At 39.7% G+C, this 19,534-nt stretch overlaps 3 protein-coding genes across 4 annotated transcripts in view; 1 reads left to right on the top strand and 2 right to left on the bottom strand.

Annotated features, from left to right (window-relative positions):
• slc26a1 (solute carrier family 26 member 1) overlaps positions 1 to 19,534 on the top strand; it is a 269,764-nt gene that overhangs the window by 207,196 nt on the left and 43,034 nt on the right. The window lies entirely within an intron of this gene.
• On the bottom strand, positions 1,276 to 10,653 carry zgc:103482 (IHABP4_N and HABP4_PAI-RBP1 domain-containing protein). 2 transcript variants are annotated; one of them, XM_017493279.3, is made up of 9 exons: positions 10,496 to 10,653; positions 8,447 to 8,713; positions 8,233 to 8,344; positions 5,857 to 6,003; positions 5,701 to 5,772; positions 4,672 to 4,755; positions 3,352 to 3,517; positions 3,079 to 3,264; positions 1,276 to 1,607 (listed from the first exon to the last, which is right to left on the bottom strand). In XM_017493279.3, the coding sequence occupies exons 2-9, from the start codon at positions 8,700 to 8,702 to the stop codon at positions 1,518 to 1,520; spliced, it is 1,113 nt and encodes a 370-aa protein (XP_017348768.1). In that variant the 5' UTR covers positions 8,703 to 8,713; positions 10,496 to 10,653; the 3' UTR covers positions 1,276 to 1,517. The 2 variants fall into 2 exon arrangements, with proteins under 2 accessions (XP_017348768.1, XP_017348769.1); XM_017493280.3 differs by lacking the exon at positions 10,496 to 10,653 and having other exon boundaries at positions 1,276 to 1,562; positions 8,447 to 8,888.
• On the bottom strand, positions 13,890 to 14,848 carry hspb9l (heat shock protein, alpha-crystallin-related, b9-like). The gene has a single exon (XM_017493284.3). The coding sequence runs from the start codon at positions 14,754 to 14,756 to the stop codon at positions 14,139 to 14,141; it is 618 nt and encodes a 205-aa protein (XP_017348773.1). The 5' UTR covers positions 14,757 to 14,848; the 3' UTR covers positions 13,890 to 14,138.

Here is a 19,534-nt window from a genome sequence, read left to right as displayed (position 1 = left end):
CTCAAAATTAATCATATTTCATATATACACACACACAACAGAATACACGCTTATTTACACTGCCTCATCATCTGATGTTCATGTGATAGGCAGGGACTTCAAACGGCCCCGGTGATGACTGCTCAACATTCAAATCGGTGTAAAAGCTCCACCTAGTGGCAGCATGCTCACATGGCAGCACATCTGTCCGCAAACAAACCAATCTCTCGAGACTTTCCAAAAACGTTACATTTCAAACTTCTCAGATTTAAAGATATCTGATGATCAAAATCAGATACAGTTTTATCATTACATGTTTTCCCCCAGCACCTTGTCAGGACTGGTATGCAGAGAACCATCTCCAGATTCTTGTTCACTCAGCGTTTTGGGGATCGCCTCTGGGTTCTCCAGTTGTAGGTTAACTGGCATTTCCAAATTGTCCACAATGCATGAATGGGTGCGTGTGTGCACGATTGCCTCCTGGAAAGGGTTGGCACCCTGTCCAGAGTGTCCCCCTGCCAAGTCCCATGGGAAAGGCTCCAGGCTCCCCACAACCCTGTATAGGATGAGCTGTGCAGAAAATGAGTGGAAGTTTATATAGCAATATTTGTGATGGGTTGAGGGAGTCTGCTGCTAATACGTTGGTTATGGCGGGGGGGGGGGGATCTAGGAGATGATCAATGTGATGTATTAGGATGAAAGCTGAAGCTTTGGAAGCTGATCTGTTTGAACAGAGGGTACAGATGAGATAAGAGGCTAAAAACGACTGAAAGCACTGCTCTCTTTAGGTCGAGATGAACGAGGTCAAAAATCCCACTGCACCGCCGTCAGCAATTCGTCAAACAGCATTGTGGGTAATGTAGGAAGCCATGCCCCAAACGAAAAATAGACCAACAGTGAAAAAACATTGCTGAGCTAACCAAATTAATTGAGCATGAAATAAATTAAATGAACCACTGAAAGTTAAAAGCAAGGTCAGAACTTTATAATGCAAACGTGTCTTGATTTGTCATTTATAAACGAAGGTCACATTAATATACATCCACAGCCTGGATCCAATGAAGTATTTTCTAAGAGTAGTAAATCATTTCCATGACTGTAAGTCAATATCAAGACATGGTACAGTGTTCATGTTGGGTGCAGCAGAATCTTTCCAACTTTTTGGAAGCAATTTCAGATATATTAATTTTAAAGCCATCTGGTGCAAAGCAGATCCTGATAGCCATTACCCATCACTACACAGGCTCAGAAATATAAACTTTTGAAATGTCAGAGTCAGAATAATGAGACGTAGCATTTATTTTGCTTGCTTTATTATTTTTCACGTTTAAGCTATTAGAATGAGCATCACAGTGTAAACGTAAAGGTCTGAGGGAGAGTAATTCAGTCTGGGGAGGGAACACAGGCCACCGAGACCCAAGTTAATTAAATGTGGGTTTAATCTTTTTTTTTTTTTTTTTTTTTTAAGTTTTAAACAACAATCTCAAGTGCTGTTCGAGTCCCAGGAGTCATCTGCTGACTCCGTACCGTCGGTCTCATCAAGCCAGAGCAGGGAAATCCTCAGGGTCATCTGGGTTCGGAGCCTGAGGCATGAAAATATTATTCGGACATGAAGCAAAGTGACAACCCTGAAATAAACACACATTAAATGATTAACCTTTCCACGAGACTATAGCTTGGTTTCTCTAATGGTGTGACCACAGAGGGTACTTCAAAGAAAAGTTATTTGCCACAATTATTCAATCTAATTAGAGTTGCGTACATTTCGTAACTTTATAACGGGGACAGAACATAGTGAATGAGACGTGCTGTGAAAAGCAAAAATGACAACTGAAATAGAAAGATATCAACTGTTTCAAACCACCCATCAAATTTCTCTTAATCGCTTTCTCTCGTACTCTTAAGCAACGTTTTATGAACTGCATCCTTACATGTACTTGGCTTAAAATCGCATTAACATAGGATCTTTTAGCCTAAACTTCACGAATCATTTATCTAGGCAAGTTGAGATGACCTGGGCCACTGAGATGAGAGCCACTGCTGAAGGCTAAATGTGTAGCTCTAGTGTTATATCTATAGCTAACGTGCACCATTTATAGGTGGTTTAGTGAAGAACCTGAGGCTTTCGTGGAGCAATCGCACCAAATCTTACTGCTGAATCAAATGAATGAATTGAGCATTATCAAAGTGATGATCCAAGACCATCCTGCAGCACAAAAATAAAAAAAATAAAATTCTCTATGCGTGTTGTTCTTTGTGAGGAAAAGGTGCATGTTGTGATTGAGAACAGGAAATAAATGGATAAACACATGGCCTCTCAGTACTTCTGTATACACATTACGAGCAGGGGGTGTTAATCACGGAGGATACTGCACAACTTAAACTTGGCAATTTCATGGTAATTCAGCACAGAGTCTCAGATCAATGCAATAGTGTGAGACTACATATCGACATGCTCTCCATCAGTCAGCGCGACTGGTCGCAGCTCATTGCTGAAAAGCCATTATTGCGGCTTTCGCGAGAAAAATTTACAGAAAGTTATAAACAGAACCCCGATGCAGGCGGCTGGAAGACCAAAGCGGAATTTTACTGGCCGAGTGTTGGGCTACATCAAAATAAGCATCAAGATGATGGGTAATTCTCCACCATGTAAATCACACCACTTTCGTAATGAGGCGATGCTCGGACAAATCGGTTAAAAACTTATAATAGAGGCTAATAAGTGGCACGGCAAGAGTGTTCACCCAATCGTCAAGAGATCATGAGTTTGAATAAATGCGATACCAGAGCCATCCGTTGCCAAGAGCCCGAGAGAACGTAATCGGACTTGTGAAAATGGCCAGATATACATAACGCATGTCAGGTTGATGTCATTACACCATTACAATTGAAATAAAATATGTTATAACTTACACATGCTCTGTGGTGAACAGCAGCCGAGATGCTTAATTTTAGTGGAATCGCCCTGATAACTTCACTTTTCACTTCTACGTTTCGCAAGTCGAGGCGTAATTCACACCATTTAATTTAAAAAAAGAAAAAAAAAAAAAGTTTCTAAAAGTAAATAAGCATTGCGTGCATGTTCTCATGCACACTTACCACTTCACTATCCTTTTGAAGTGATCTTTGGGTGGCAGGAGCCCCACGGCCTCGTCCCCCACGCCCACCCCGGCCCCCTCGAGAAGGCCTCCCCAGACTCCCAAAGTTGATGTCCACCTGACAAGTGATGTCGTTCGTGGGGCGCCGGCAGACTAGGTCCTCTTCGTTCAGACCAAGGCCACGCTCCTTATACACAACACGGATGGCAAAGAAGTGAATATGTGCAAACAGGCAACACATCTGTAACCGTCTATGCAAGATCATTCAGAACACCTTAAGGCGCTTGGACTTGTGGATCACCACAGCTTTGGGGGGCAACTTGGTGTCCGCCTTACGGATGTTGAACTCTGCCTTTGGTCGGCTTTGCTCCTGAATGGCCTTCCATTCATCCAAAGACATCTCAATAGCAACTTCGATCACTTCTTCTGCATCAACGGGCCTGCGGGAATAGAACGAATCTTACACCACAACTCTTGTGTACTTCATGTACCACATTAGCATGGTCCAAACTTCATGGGTTTTTCCTTCTTTAAGTTATAATAAATTCTTTATTCTAACATTTTGATAGACTGGATTTTTGATATCCATGAGCTAAACTGTAATCAAGATAAAAACAAAAAAAAGGCTTGAAATATTTCACTATGTGTAATGAATCCAGAATATATGAACGTCCCACTGTTTGAATTAAATTACGGGGGGGGACTTTTCCACCATGTTCAAATTTGAGATGCACCTGTATTTGTACCAAACGTATTGAAGTCTTCAAGAAATTAACAAAAATATACGGTGAGAAAGGAGAAAACCACTGAAACGGAACGGCAAAAATTAAACATGGTCTTCAAATAAACAGCGTTCTTTGTTAACAGTTTTCTAAGCTTCCTTTTCTCCGATCGTGGTTTATGAACACGCGGCCAGAGTTTTGATTTCCACTCTGCAAGTTTAAGTTCACCATTCCGGCACAAATCTCACGTGTGGGCTAGTGAGAGCTCATCTAGAGTGGGAGAGGAAAAAATAAAAATTAAAAAGTAGTACAAGACTACCTAAAACTCATATTAATTATGAACTAATATACTGACCAAGTAAGTAATTTCCACTACAAAAGTACAAACACTAACTATACAGAGAACCACATTCAGAACGCTCTCCAGAATTCACACCAATGAAGACTCTACTTCCTGGTCAGGGAGCGTCAACCCAAATCTCTCTAGCCAATGAGTGTAAATCAATGTTAAGCCCCACTCACACAGGAGGTTTGTGTTAGAACAGCTAGCAGAGTGTAAACGAAATGCTTGGCAGCATAAACTCTGGCAGTGCATCCATAAACGATGATTAGCGAAAAGGAAGCTGTTAAAGAAAGCAGTTTATTTGAAGATCAAAGTTCACCATTTTCAGAATCCCCCCCCCCCCCCCCCCATTACATGTAATTTGGTTCGTTTCTTGAGCAGTCAATACTTCAAATACAAATATATACACAAATTTAACTCAAAAACATCTACACTGCACAAAGCTCTTTGGAGGCCAAACAAGTACGTTAATCCAGGCTTAAGCGTCAGCTAACTCTTGCCATTTCTTCTACAGACAAGTAAATCTGACCCATTTTCCAGTTCAGTCTCTGCTGTATCTGGTACTTCTTCGCCTTCAACGGTCTCCTCATTATGTGCCCCCTCAGCCACTGCACTATTGAAGCAAAAGAGGGAAAAATAAAAGCTGCATCATGAACACAAACCACATGACGTTGGACAAATTTAGTTTAAAAGGCGGCTAAACTGTGCAAATAAAAGTGATAGCAACTGTATTTATTGGTATACTTGTTGCATAATCTGAAAGGAAACAAGAGTTGCACAAAAATAAAATAAGATGTGCAAACATGATGCAACAACAAGACAAAACCTGCAATCCAAACATTTATTCATTCACCCATTTATTTATAGATTGCACCATGTGCATTTATTCATCACGCGGAATGTGTTTTGATCTTCGGCTTTCTTTGGTGGATTTCCTGAAAGTCGACTCGTGCAGATTAATCTGCAAACGTGGATGCATTTACTCCCACTGAACCCGCATCCACCAGTCAGGTTGTGAGACAAGATTTTGCTAGTGCCCACAGTACTCTGTGCAATCACAGCAGAAATGATCTCGGCCAATCAGCTTAAGCTTTACAAGGTTATCGAGACCTTTCCCCTTCTCTCAGAGGTAGACGACCTTTGAACTGCTATAGAGTTGCGGAGGTGTAAATGCTAGGTAGAAGTAGCAATGTAACACGTTTACAAGGAGTAGTGGATTACAGCGCAGTCAGTAGTACTGAACACCGTTCATTTTTACTCTATACATTGTATACAGATGGAGAAATCACACTATACGATGTCACCCAGAAGAGGGTGCGCTCCTTTTTGAATCGGGTTCTACTCAAGGTAATTTCAGATATATTTTTCCATTCAAACCGTCTTGCTCATAAGGGCTCTAAACGTACATACGGATTTCTATAAAAGCTCATTTGCAATGTTTATTGTTAAAACCGCTATACAAATAAAAACTAATTGAATAAGCAACCTATTGGATTTTTTAAAAAAAATGTAATTTTTTAATTTTTATTTTATTTTTAAAAAAAAGCACATGCTTTACCTTACATGGTCCCTCATGGAGCCCCAGTTGCGAGGTCCACTGCCACCCCTTTTCTCCTCAGGCCGAACACTCCTGCATAAAAATAGCACTAATATTACATTCAACTGAGGTCACCACCAAGACTGTACGCTGTTAGAAACGGCATTGTATTCTTACGCTCGGTCACTGCCACTGTGCCGCTCAAACTCCCGTTTCCCCCTGGTATCAAAACCATCAGCGGATCTGAAATATCCAACACCTCGGACCCCACGTACTCTTCCACCTCCTCTTCCCCGTGCTGCTCGATCAAAGAGCTCTCCAGGCCTAACAAAGGGTACAGAGACTTCAGAAAGTACACAACTAGCCAAAAATGGCACAAAACTAACTGTTATATATAGATTCTAGTTGTATATAAAAACACGTATAACATGTACTGTAGCAAGCCTAAGTACATCAAGTCAGTATAGACAACATTAAGAATCTAGAGTGTATGAACTTTAGCCTTAATAGCGCAAATCTTAATAGCGCAGAAGAAAAACATCTATTGTGCCATGATCAGATAGCCACATGTGTATGCATTAAAACCCAACTGAGAAAGGTCAAGAGAGCCAATTTCGAATGAATAAGAAATTATAGGAGTGTGCTATATTCAATTTCATTAAAAGATGCATTCAAAATGTTAAGGTTTTTTTAAGTAATTGAAATGTTAATTAACTCTTACTTTGATGTGAAAATTAGCCACAGGGCTACATCAGACACCATTTTTCTTCACTTTAAACTTTAATGTTTGAGATTTAATTAATAGATTTAGTGCTGGGTAACCCATTCAGGCCTAGCGTCCACCTTCATGGAGAGTCAATTTAAGGCTGTTTTAGGAAAATATAACATGTAAATAACCTCCACATCACCCGAGACTAGGGAGGTCACGAGAACCGTTACTTCGGTACCAACATTCTTAAAACATGACGGTATTTGTTTTTCTGCATTTCTGTTGGTACCGATTGTACCGAGGTTGCGATTCTTCCAGACCTGATGGGGGCAGCAAATTACACGCAAGTGTTTTAGTCGGTCCACAAGTGGTGAAGAAGAACGCCTACAAGCACACAGGAAAAACTACACAACATTAGCTTAGCTTAACAAGTTTAGCTCCTCCCCGACTCATTGAGAGGAAAAGAGAGGAAAGCTAGTATCGGTTTCCGGTGTGTAACCGATGCTATCGTTCATTTCAAACAAAGTGAGGAAACACCTGGAATTTGGCAAAGCACCTGAAAGACAGTCCTATATTATATTTGAGACAGCTGGCATTGTGGCCGTGAAACCAGCTAGCCTTATGCTCCAGGAAATGTTTGCGATAGCCAGTTATTTGTTAATGATGCTAACGCATTGCAGTGTTATAAACTACCTCCGAATGGGCCACCATGCATCGCCATTCAGCCTGTGTCCTGTCAGCTAAATGTAGCCTAATGTCACTAATATTTATTCACATGTTCATGCCTTTAATAAGTCTTTTTGGTCTGCCACCATATCAGTGAATTTAAACTAATGCTTGCCTTCAGAGTATAAGGTGTGGGTGTGTGTGTGCGCGCGCACGTGTTTAGGAGTGCACGTACACTCCTTATCAGAGAGTCTCTCTCTCTCTCTCTGAAACCATCGTGATTTCTATTGCTCTCTAGTCACAATCAGTACAATAAAATTCTCAAGATAAATACGAAAAAAAAAAAACCTTGCTATTCTCGCTGTGGAATCTCTAGTATATCTTCACAAACTTTGTACACAAAATATCTAAATAATCCTTAAAAAATGTTTGTGTGCCCAACTCCAATAAAGTTGTGTTTTTTTATATAGATTTTTCTTTTAACTGCCTAAAAACCTCCTATCATACAGCTGAAATTCTGTACATCATTGCTAAATGCTGCACAATAATGATATTTATCATTTTAGATCAATATTAAAGTACTTATGCCCTGAAGGTTAACATTTTGGGTTTATACACACATTGGAAGATTCATTGTCTTATTTCATGTACAAAACATTTTTATCCTACACATGGGTAAGCGATTTACATTTTATTTAGAATTTTTTTTTTTTTTTTTTTTTTTAAAAAAGGGAAATTCATATGACATGCAAATTTTAAGTCATAATTTATTTATTTTTGTAGGGGGGAGGCAGTGGTTGGTAGGGGGAATGGTATTAAGGCTCTGGGTTACTGATCAGAAGGTCAGGGGTCAAGCCCCAGCTCTGCCAAGCTGCCACTGTTGGACCCCTGAGCAAGACTCTTAACCCCCTGTTCTCCAGGGGCTGCCACCCGGCTTCCTGACATGTTGGGGTATGCCAAGAAAAGAATTTCACTGTGCTCTAACGTTGGTTGGAATGAAAACCTGACCCCACACAGGCCCTTTCCGGATAAGACTGGACACCCCTGTTTTAGAGGGACAACGAGTATGAACACTTTTTAAACAAATCTGTTTTGAGAGTGTGGGACAATGAAGTCATCCTGTATAATGTCCTCCAACTCACCAAGACTAAAGTAAAAGCAAAGCAGAGAACGCTCACCTTTCGATGGAGTAGCCCAGAGAAACTTCACCCTCATTGAGCTTAGCTTCACTGAAGGTCACGTGTCTTTCTCCTCGGTCCTCAGGTGTAGCTCGGACAGGCCGCTTTTGGGCTGGGGGAAAAGTCATAAAAATAGAACTGCGCGCTCGGTCTCCTTCACTCACTGCGCATGCGTTAATTACTCACTCACTGCGCATGCGTTATTTACACTTACCTGCAACAGCCCTGTCTACGGGATTATCCTCGACGCGAACGATTGCCTTCCTGTCTCTCTGCGACTCCTTTTTGCTGGGTTTTGCCGAAGTGACGACTTTTTTCAGCTCTTCTTTCTTCTTCCGTTTCTCGTTTTTCATCTGGGCCTGGTACAGCAGGTCGAAAGGGTCAGACTCGTCATCCAGAAGGCGGCCGAAGCGGTTCGCCACGGCGCAGCTGTACCCGCTGTCGGGGGTCTCCTCAATCAGCTCCTTCATACCTGCAGCAGCTCGGGATTCATAAAAACGTAGTCTAAAGTCATCGAGGGGTTGTAATAGAGTCCGGTGGAAACTTTCTACGGTTTCAGAAAGTCAAAATGCGGAAAGCATCGCTAGGAAACGCTAGGAGTTATACCCTTAACCGTCAATTAGGCAGAGCTTGTTAGGAAAACGCGAACTGCATGCCGGGAAATTTATGAGCAAGTTTTTAGCCCCGCCCCGGAAGTTGAGACCGATCTAAGAATGAAGCTATCGCGATAACTGGGACTGAGCTTTACAAATCGGGTCACGCATGCACCGCCCCCTAATAAACTATCTAAAAAATACTGGGATAAGTGAGAGACTTTAGTAATCTAGTAGGAATGTCTAGTATATAGTTATTTATCTCTTTTATTTTCTTTTATGTATGTAGTATTGTTTTGTCACAATTTTTATTTATTTATTTATTTATTATTATTACGATTTTCCACTTTATTCTTTCTGCCAATCTACTGCCCACACTCCAGTCCAGTAGGTGGCGGTAATGCACCTTTAAACTGGTTTTCCAACCGACATTAAAAGAAGAAGAAGAAAATAGGGTCACGCAGGGCCAGACTGGGACTCATTTTCAGCCCTGGAGTTTCATGCCTTAGACTGGCTCACTTTAGTTCACGACTGACTATATTAAAAGGATGTAATTAAAACCTCAGTATATAAGCCTGCAGTAGTGCACTGTTCGCTACAGCCTTGTAATTCAGTATATTTTTCAAAAATATCATTTCCAATGCAGTGCAAATACAGTATTCTTTACAACACAATGTCATGTTTAACAGTATCAGAATCTATTTTCTGTAATAAATAAATAAATAGTGTTAAATATCAACCTTGAAATGAAAAAATATTAAATAAAATAAAAAATAATAAAATGTATTGCACTTTTGAATAACACCATCATCTCGTTGTCCTTTGCATAAGTTAAGGAAACGGCTGCTTTACAACTTCAACACAAATATGAGAACATTAGTTAAAGAGTAAATCTCCAGCACTATTCTTTAAAACATCACAATGTCCTTTTCTGCAATATCTGAATATATATTCTGTGCAAAATCGTTCACAGATATCCAATCCTTAAACGCAAATAAAGAATAAAACAAGCATCTCACTGTTCTCTGCAAGAATTATTTTCACAGTATAACTTTCTAATCACGGCTTCGTCTCTTTTTCCTCTGCATAAGTGTAGCTTCAAGGACGCATGGCCAACCCTAAAACATTAATAAACGCCTGAACGATGCACTGGTCTCTGCAACTTTGTTTATCACAGTGTCATTGTCCAAAGACATGAGAATTTCAATCTTTTGGTGAATGTGTTTCCAGTCTTTCATGCCTCCCTTTATGAATGGGCCATCACTTACCAAAGGTGCAAATGCCAAACAAACAGAACAGTACAGAGAGTGTGAGGGAAATTACTCATTTTTACTTTGTAATAGTTTTGTTCTTGTTCTTTTTCTGTTCATCTGAGGAGAACGCCTAAGAAGGCCATGTCATGTCACTGAGATCGGTACAGAATGTTTATCTGCTTACAGAGACACAAACATGTTCTTCTGTTCAAGGTTCCTCTAAACATCTTCAAAGATCCTAAAACAAAGCCTGTTTGAACTGCCTCAAACCACTTCTTATCAGTACGCAGAAGTGCGTCATGCGCTGCGTTTCATATATATATAGTAGTGGTTCAGCACAAGCACTTCAGAGCGCTCTCATTATTCTATCCTGCTTTACTCTATCCTGTATTAACCATCTTTCTGTAATAAAGATACCTTCAGGGGACAAGTCCGCGAGTGTTGTCTAATTTCCACGACAATTTGGCGTCTCCTGGCTGGGGTGCGCAAGTCTTTTCAGCTTTTCTGGACAACATGCAAACCGGAGGACGCTCGTGGAAACGTTTCACTCTGAAGTGCAGAGCGAAAGACCGATGTAGCCTTACCATTGACTGGTAGGAATCTTCAAGAATTTAGAATTAGAATTTTATGAAGTCATAGTGTATCGCTGTCTGTATGGAAGGGAGTCAATGATATAAGAAATGCGTGTATTACATTGAGAGAAGTATTACATGGAGCGATTTCTTATAAGAAGTTCCAGGAAATTCGCCTCTGCGAGGGGAGAGATATTGGTGTTTCTTGGATCACAGCTTCAAAACTAAGATATATACCGACGGGTATATATATATATAGAGAGAGAGAGAGAGATAATAACGGTAAACATATTTGCTAACGGAAAGAGTCCGGTTCGAGCAATAAATAAGTAAAGAGAGTACTTATTTAGAAGCGCAAGAGGCGCAGTATTTTTGCGGTGGGTTATTATCAAGCGGCATGCCCTATTGCCTCATTTCATTATATCAGCGGTACATGGTATATTTGGCAAATTTAACGCACAAGTAAATTTTACTGACATAAAAAAATAAAAGAAGGGAAGAGAAAACTCTAAGTCCTACCAAATTGCTGTATGTGGACTCGCCCTCACAGATAAACTCTTTTACATTCTTAAGGTTTGCTCTATTGAACCTAGGGCTGCACGATTATGGCCAAAATGATAATCCCGATTATCCATCCATCCATCCATCTTCTATACCGCTTATCCTTTTCAGGGTCACAGGGAACCTGGAGCCTATCCCAGGGAGTATCGGGCACATGGCGGGGTACACCCTGGACAGGGTGCCAATATAAACTCGATTATTTTGATCAATATTGAGATCTCGATTATTTATCACGATTATGCATTGATTTTAGGGACAACATATTTTTATCGCACTTTCACATTTAAATAAACAGACCGCTGCTTTCACCTCCATGTTGTGCTACATTCCTGCTAATGTACAAATCTTTGCATCAAATTAGACTGATCCTTCAAGTGCATCATCTCGTAGAAGCAAAATATAAATAAAATTGTACCCAAAATATAGGATAAGTAAAAAATAAAAATGCCATCAACCAAATGAAAATACGCATCAAATATAACAATATGCAACCAAATTTAAGTGATGAATTTCATGATTTTTTTGCGTTGCACAGCTGCCACATGCTTGGCTGATTAGATACCTGCGTGAATGTACACGTGTTCCTAATAAAGTGGACTGTGAGTGTATGAATATAGCCTACATATTCAGCCTCGCTAGTGACATCCTCGCTAGTGTGGCCACGACTTAGCTAGGGTAGCTATGGTTATCTCGTCTTCTTAAAGGCCCGGATATATAAACATGTGCATGTCACCTTTTGCTTACAGGCATGTGTACGTTTTTGAAATCTAAAAGATGTTTTAGCTAATGGACCCGTGTTATAAAGCGTATAAAGATGACGATTCTCAAAGTGAGATCTTCGTAGCGCTTTATTTGGATCAACAGTTACACAAACCAGCTGTTTCATTTGCTGTCTATGGCTGGAAGGAAGTACAGACATAATTGGTCCTGTCCCCGCAATGTCATGGTCCCATCACAAGTTTTGTACAGGCATTCATACTTTCCTGACTGACGTAGACATACATTAATGGTTATAATTCAATTAATTAAAAACAATTATGTGTTCAAATGTGTATGTACCGTCTATTTTTAGATTTTGATTCAAACCTGATGTCAGGACACATAGAGGCCTTGAACGGCAGACAGTCCTCGGAGCATTTCACTACCGTTATTTTTAATGCTCGGAATAAAACGTCTGGTATTTAATGTGGGATGGTGGACAGCTGTTGGCATGCTGAGAAAGTATTGCTAGATTTAAGTACATGACAAACCATTATAACAGGATTCATAATTTCCATTGTGTTTGTGAATTTATACCGAAACACATACATATAATGCATACATTAGTCTAGATATTTAATAGAGTATACTGGGAAAAGTATATCGTATCAAGTGAAAATCACATGAATATTGTCAAAATTTTTGAAATAAATTTATCATATTACAATAAACCAAATATAAGGTGATTAAACCAATTTCTAGACACTTCATTTTCGTTTTGTTTTGTTGTGGGTATTGTGCTTAATTTGTCCTATTCTATTGGCAGTCTATTTTGTTTATTTCTAGAAATAAATGCTTCAAATCAGAAAAATTATCTGCCAATAGAATTATTCTATTTCAAGCATCTAGAAGTGTCTAGAAATAGGTTTAATAAACACATTTGGTTTGTTGCAATGTTATAATAGGAAATAAATGGTAAATGGCACACTTATATAGCGCTTTTATCCAAAGCGCTTTACACTGTGTCTCATTCACCCATTCACACACCAATGGTAGCAGAGCTGACATGCAAGGCGCTAACTTGCCATCGGGAGCAACTTGGGGTTCAGTGTTCAGAAGATACTTCCACTTGCTAATGTGTCAGTTTTTTGCAGCATACACCATGTGTTGGTAATCATAATTGGGGGCAGTGGAGGTTTGGCAGTTAAGGCTCTGGGTTACTGATCGGAAGGTCGGGGGTTCAAGCCCCAGCACTGCTAAGCTGCCACTGTTGGGCCCTTGAGCAAGGCCCTTAACCCTCTCTGCTCCAGGGGCGCTGACCCTGAGCTCTGACCCCAGCTTCATAACATGCTGGGGTATGCGAAGAAAAGAATTTCACTGTGCTGTAATGTACATGTGATCAATAAAGACTCATTATATATATAAAGATATTGCTTTAAATCTAGTACTCTTCTAGAAGGTTTCGGATTGCAGTTTGAGGGGTGGGTTTGTAGTACCCCACAACAAATTATACAAGTAGAACCCATTTACAAAGGTAGAACTATCAACCAGCCAAAGAATCCTTGAGGAATTCATACAGTTACCCAGTGTGCAATTGCTGTTTATCGTATTTCCTGCTCAAAACCGAGAATATATTCATGTTGATTAGCGAAGATATTCTGATATGCTAATTCTGCTTTATCTGTATTTTTTTAGGTCATTTTTGATGTAACTCCTAGTTTTCATTGTCTTAAAAGGCTTTTAAAGCTTTTAGTCTACTGGCCTTTAGAATATTTAGCATTTCTATTATTTAAAAAAGAAAAAAAAACAAAAAAACAATCAAACTTTCTAGACATTTCCTGACATGTCTCATATAAAATGATGTACACTTTTAGAGGGGAAAAAAAAGGTAAAGGATCTGGTAAATTCTAGTAAATTCTTAATTATAAATAGTAATCCTTCTGGGTGAACTCTTGAAGAAACCTACAACCAGTAGAAAATTATTTGATGAAAAACTACTTTAATAATGTACAACATGAATAAGCCAGTTATTCCAGTGAAATGTTTTAACACTGAGGTAATTCCCCACAGTCCAAACCTAACAAAATCAAATAAGCGAACAGTAAATGATCATGTTTGTACTGCAGCAAGGAACTGGACACGGTCTCAAAACCATCTACACCATTGGTAATAAATTAGTTCTAAAGTTCATGGTCATTTATCAGCATAGTACGTTATTGATGCTGTTCTCAGTTCTTAGAGGAATCTTCCTGGGCTGGCTGGCTCTGCGGCTCTGGAGTCTGAGCTGGAGGGCTGTTCACAGCAGGAGTGTATGTAATAGGCACCACTCTCTCATTTCCCCCAGCAGAGGTCTCCTTAGGTGCCTGGATCTGTAGCTGGCCATCATTTAAAGCGCAGGTTACCGCCTCAGGGTTCACGCCGTCAGGAAGATCAAACTCCTGCCGGAATTCTTGGCATCTGTAAGAGTATGACCCTTTCCCATCATCCTGCTTCTTCTCGGACTTTCCACTCACACGCAGCTTCCTGCCCACTTGTTTGACGGAAAGCTCCTCAGGGGAGAAATCTTTTGTGTCCAGGGTTATTGCGAAGCGGTTGCTTTCTTTGCCCAGCTGGAATGAGATGGGTTTGAACACAGCTGAAGGTGAGGTTTGGTCGATCTCATCGAAGATCCTCCTGTGGAAGCGTTCCATGAACTCCAAGCTGTGTCGCATCTCCTGCATGTGCCTCATCATCTCTTGTTCGATCTGGAAGAACAGAGGTCTCGTCTCAGGCCAAAGACTGCGCACCGGCCAGTTGAAGTCCACGAATGGGCTGAAGGGAGGCTGAAATGTGCTTGGGCAAAGCATCTTGGATCAGTGGATGGTCAGTGTTGCTGTGCTGGTTCTTTGCTCTCTTGTGTGCTCGTCTCAGCTGTCTCGCTGCTTCTGGCTCCGTGCACTCAGCATGCCACTTTTATACCCTGGGGTAGAACATTCCAGTAGCATCCAGCTTCAGTCGCTATGAGTCATGTGTGTGCCAGGAGTGCTGTGACGACGACGTACATGAAGTCATACTCCAAAAAAAGATGGATGGATGGGCTTGTGTGCTCTAACTGCCACATGCCAGAGGAGTGTGTCCTTGTTCTATTTACAGCACAGTAACAGGCTTCCACAAACACATGCTGGATTTTTATTTATTTTTTTTGTCATAAAACCACCCTAAACACAGCTAACACCTATTATTAATCTTATTGTGTAAGTGTAGGTATATAGGTTAATCAGCACCAGAGCTAAAAAAAAAAAAAAATAATAATAATAATAATAATAATAATAATAATTCAGTAACTGTACAGTACTTAGTTTTTATACTTATGTAAGTATTTTGTACTTTACTGGAGTTCAGTATAATTAAAAAGCAATAATTGTACTCTTTCTCAATTAAATTTACATGAAAAAAGAGCATTCCTTCTGCCTAGAAATCAGTTCAGTTACTAACATATCGATCGGTGCATTTTACCTTCATTTATCACATAAGCAATAAACCACTCCGTGTCATTCTGTTCCAGGAAAATAATCAACAACAAGGTGTTGTGGTGAAGTGGAGTTACTGTTACCATATCTTCATATAACAGCATGTCCTGAAGTGTTTAATTCCTCATATACCACAGCAATCTGCCCACATTTTTTATTTATCAACAAAACGTGTCATACGTGGGATTTTATTTATTTATTTATTTTTAAATTAGTTTATAGTTTAATAAATAAATAAATAATACATTTAATGCTGTGGAATGTCAGCAAAACAAGTTAGTTCCTGTTATCACTTATGTTACAGCAGCTATAAACAGTCGTAATAAGACAAAAATGAAGCTTGTTACTGAGAAACTGTAAAGTGTAAAACTCCTCTGCCCCGAAACCTTTTCCATACCAGAAAACTTCACATTACAACCTTACGTCTGTGCTGATCCTGGGAGACCTCTTCCATAAATGTTAAATAAACGTCTTGTCACATAAAACTCATCCATTATTATATGTTTTCCTTTGTTAAATAGCAGGATGTTTTTTTTTATGAGATTTTAATACCCTTAGTATTATTATCCATCCATCCATCCATTTTCTGTACCGCTTATCCTTCAGGGTCGTGGGAACCTGGGGCTGATCTCAGGGAGCATCGGGCACAAGGCGAGGGACACCCTGGACAGGGTGCCAATCCATCGCCTGGCACACATACACATTGACACACCCATTCACACACTACGGACACTTTGGACATGCCAATTAACCTACCACGCATGTCTTTGGACTGGAGGAGGAAACCGGAGTACCCGGAGGAAACCCCCGCAACACTGGGAGAACATGGAAACTCCCCACACACAATGCATTGGCAGGAATCGAACCCCCAACCCTGGAGGTGTGAGGCCAACATGCTAAGTACTAAGCCGCCGTGCGCCCATTATATTATTATATTATTAATATTATATTGTTTTATATTATATTAATTTATATTATATTCAAATGATCACAGCGTGTCATAAATTTCCTATGACCTACTTCTCAGTGTCAGGATGGAAATTCACAACCATTTCCATTCATAATGTTTTGTCATGTGCTTAAATATAGCCAGAGTTTCTCAGCATGCTCTCCATTCAAGGTCTGACCATCGAACCACACTTGTACCAGACATCTTGTTCCTGCTTTAAAAATACCAACTAAATGCTATTCATAGTGTTTCGGTTTTCAATCATAAGCATCACAGAATTTTGTTGAATAGATGACAATCAACTGGGGGGGGAAATGCAATGAAAAGACAACCTGAAGAAAAAGTAGAACATGTAGAATATAATATAGATATTTATACATAAATATCCATATTATATGGACTATATTATTGAATTCTGGACTGTCAGAACATGTTGATTCACTTTCTATAACAGTAGCTCTGACAGTAGAGCAGCTGCAAATCACAGCTTATTTATATGCTGGTTCTAATATGTTTCTCTAGTGACAGTAGTTCCACAACATTAAATGTAAAAATAAAAAGATGACATGTTGTTCTTTAGTAAACAAACCAAAAAAAAAATCATTGTTGGCAAATTGCTGTGGTATAAGAGGAACACTTTGGGACGTGTTCTAGGAAAATAATCAACTTCAGGATGATAACAGTATCTCAGTCATTGATTATTATCCTACACCAGCAAGACATGGAGTGTTTTTCTTCCTTACCTATTCAATTACTCTGGTTATTTTAGAAGTTTGAAAGTGGACATTTCTCAGCAAGCCATCAGACACCTTCTAACTGCTTCCTTAAAAATAAGTGTAACACAAGTTTAGTAAAATGCTCTTTAAACGATTAAGTGTTCTCTCACAGGGATCCATAAAATAGCTGACTTCTTTATTTTATATATATATATATATATATATATATATATATATATATATATATATATATATATATATATATATATATATCTTATTTATATAGTAGTATAGGACAGAAATAACGAAAAGACACACTTACACATACCAGATACAGTATGTAGCCAAGAGAAGAAAAGAAAAATTAGAATGACTGGTGACAGTCTCTAGTTTGTGCCTCTGTCCTTCAATACATACAACTGATTAATTTGTATAGAATATATATATTACATTCGGAAATATATATAGTTTTAAAATGTCAGTATTTATATTTTAAAACAATTTGAAAACTACCATTTAGGCTAATCGTGATAATAAAAGAACGCATATGAAACCTAAACATACAGTTGGTTTTTATTCATTTCAAAAGGAGGGTGTACAAAATTTTGTACTCAGTTGTAAACTGAATAGCAGCTGTACAGCTAGCGACAACCTTAACAGCAAACCATGCGGTACCCCCTGTTCAGGACTCTCTGCTTATTAAGGTACATAAGGTACATATACTCTGAAAAATTCCCAAGCCCAAAATGTCCAAGTCCGTGTCAAGTTCGAGTACAAATGTACACGAGTGCGTGACAATTCCGAGTTCGTTCATAATCTGACTCGAGTTCGAGTCCAGGATCGAGTACCCCGACTCTAATATATAGCAAATGATACCTCGAACAGGTGAATAGGGGTGAATGTGTTTAGTTTCCTTTGGATCTGAGCATTCTTCACATTCCCTCTACTGGATCATATCATATTGAAAGAATGATTCCCATTATATCCAACCCCCCCCCCCAAAAAAAAAAAACTTTCTTGCCCCAGATGCTTCAACATAAGAGAATAGTAACCCCTTACCCTAGAGACTTTGTTCAAACTCTGCTTCATAGATTTCCAGTCCTCAAATGAGGTGATTGTGCTCTAGAATTAAGACCATCAAAGTCACTTTTCCCCTTACGCTTGTGTTTTTTAAATTTACTAGAACAGCATGCAGAAGTGTTTGTACCTAAGATTTAGAACGTCCCATTCCAGATTGAGTCCCTATGTTACTGTTATAATAACCTCCACTCCTCTGGGAAGTCTTTCCACTTGACTGTGGAATGAGGCTGTGGGCAGTTGTCCATTCAGCCACAAGAACATTAGTGAGGTCAGACACTGAGGTTGGGTGAGCAATGTAAAAGATCTGACTACAATGTCACCCTTCATGCTGAGATTTCCCGTTGACCAAAGCATTGTTGAACTGGGAATGTAGAGAGGGGTAACTGTGTGCCTTAGATCCTGATCGAGGTCAAATCCTCTGATTCAAAAAGAGTGCATTATGTTCAATCTCGCTTTGATAAAGACTCTAGGGAGACCCTAGGAAGACAGATGAAAGTCTGGTCAAGTGGATCACATTATATAGAGCCTAGAAATAGCAGTGAAAGTTATTACTGTACTTGTTGTCTGATACATAGCATTTTCTTGAAGTTTCATTTTTGTTTTTGTCACATAAGGCTCTGATACCTCCGTTCCGTTACATATTTTAGACGTAGTACTACTAAAACTACTAAATCACTTTTATCAATGTAAAAGTTTCATTTTCACCTCTTAATTCTTCCAGCCATGTAAAAAATGGTGCCCTCAAGAATGAATTGGCATTTACAGTAGGTATATGTGGGGTTCCAGTGTGAGGTTCCGCTAGGATCCTGGGTAGAATGGGTCAGTTATGCCTGGAGCTGCTTGACTGAATGAGCTGTTTTATAATATTTTTAGGTACCCAGCCCCATGGGAAGCAGCTGCCTCTCCCCAGCTGTCTTCTATCCCCCCAGAAAGAGGACAGATGCATGTGAACTTTCTTGTCTGTTGAATGTAGATGTATATGCCTTTGTTGTAATTTCACATGTTTTTAGCCAGAATTTTAAGACACATTTTGACTCAGTCCATGCTGACCCCTGTCTCTACAATGGGCACATGAGCACCAGAACTGAACCGTGGAGCAATGGAAGAAGGTGGCCTGGTCTGGTGGGTCATGTTTTCTTTTACATCATGTAGACAGCTGGGTGCGTGTGCGTCGCTTACCTGGGGAAGAGATGGCACCGGGATGCACTATGAGAAGAAGGTAAGTTGATGGTGGCAGTAGTGATGCTCTGCGCAATGTTCTGCTGGAAACATTGGGTCTCTGGCATTCATGTGGATGTCGGCAGTGGCCGCTTTCAGCAGGATAATGCGCCCTGACAAACTGCAAAAATTGTTCAGGAATGGTTTGAGAA

Source organism: Ictalurus punctatus, chromosome 18, assembly GCF_001660625.3.
Source record: "Ictalurus punctatus breed USDA103 chromosome 18, Coco_2.0, whole genome shotgun sequence".
NCBI lineage: Eukaryota > Metazoa > Chordata > Actinopteri > Siluriformes > Ictaluridae > Ictalurus > Ictalurus punctatus.
The sequence above is the reverse complement of the archived record's forward strand: the minus strand, read 5'-3'. Positions and strand labels throughout refer to the sequence as shown.

Excerpts from the sequence above, each read along its gene's own strand:
- hspb9l (XM_017493284.3), bottom strand. The coding sequence starts at position 14,756 with ATGCTTTGCCCAAGCACATTTCAGCCTCCCTTCAGCCCATTCGTGGAC.
- zgc:103482 (XM_017493279.3), bottom strand. The coding sequence starts at position 8,702 with ATGAAGGAGCTGATTGAGGAGACCCCCGACAGCGGGTACAGCTGCGCC. Across the intron at positions 3,518-4,671 it reads GAGACTGAACTGGAAAATGG|GCCCGTTGATGCAGAAGAAG; the intron begins GTCAGATTTACT and ends CTATTCCCGCAG. Across the intron at positions 3,265-3,351 it reads ACAAGTCCAAGCGCCTTAAG|GAGCGTGGCCTTGGTCTGAA; the intron begins GTGTTCTGAATG and ends GTTGTGTATAAG.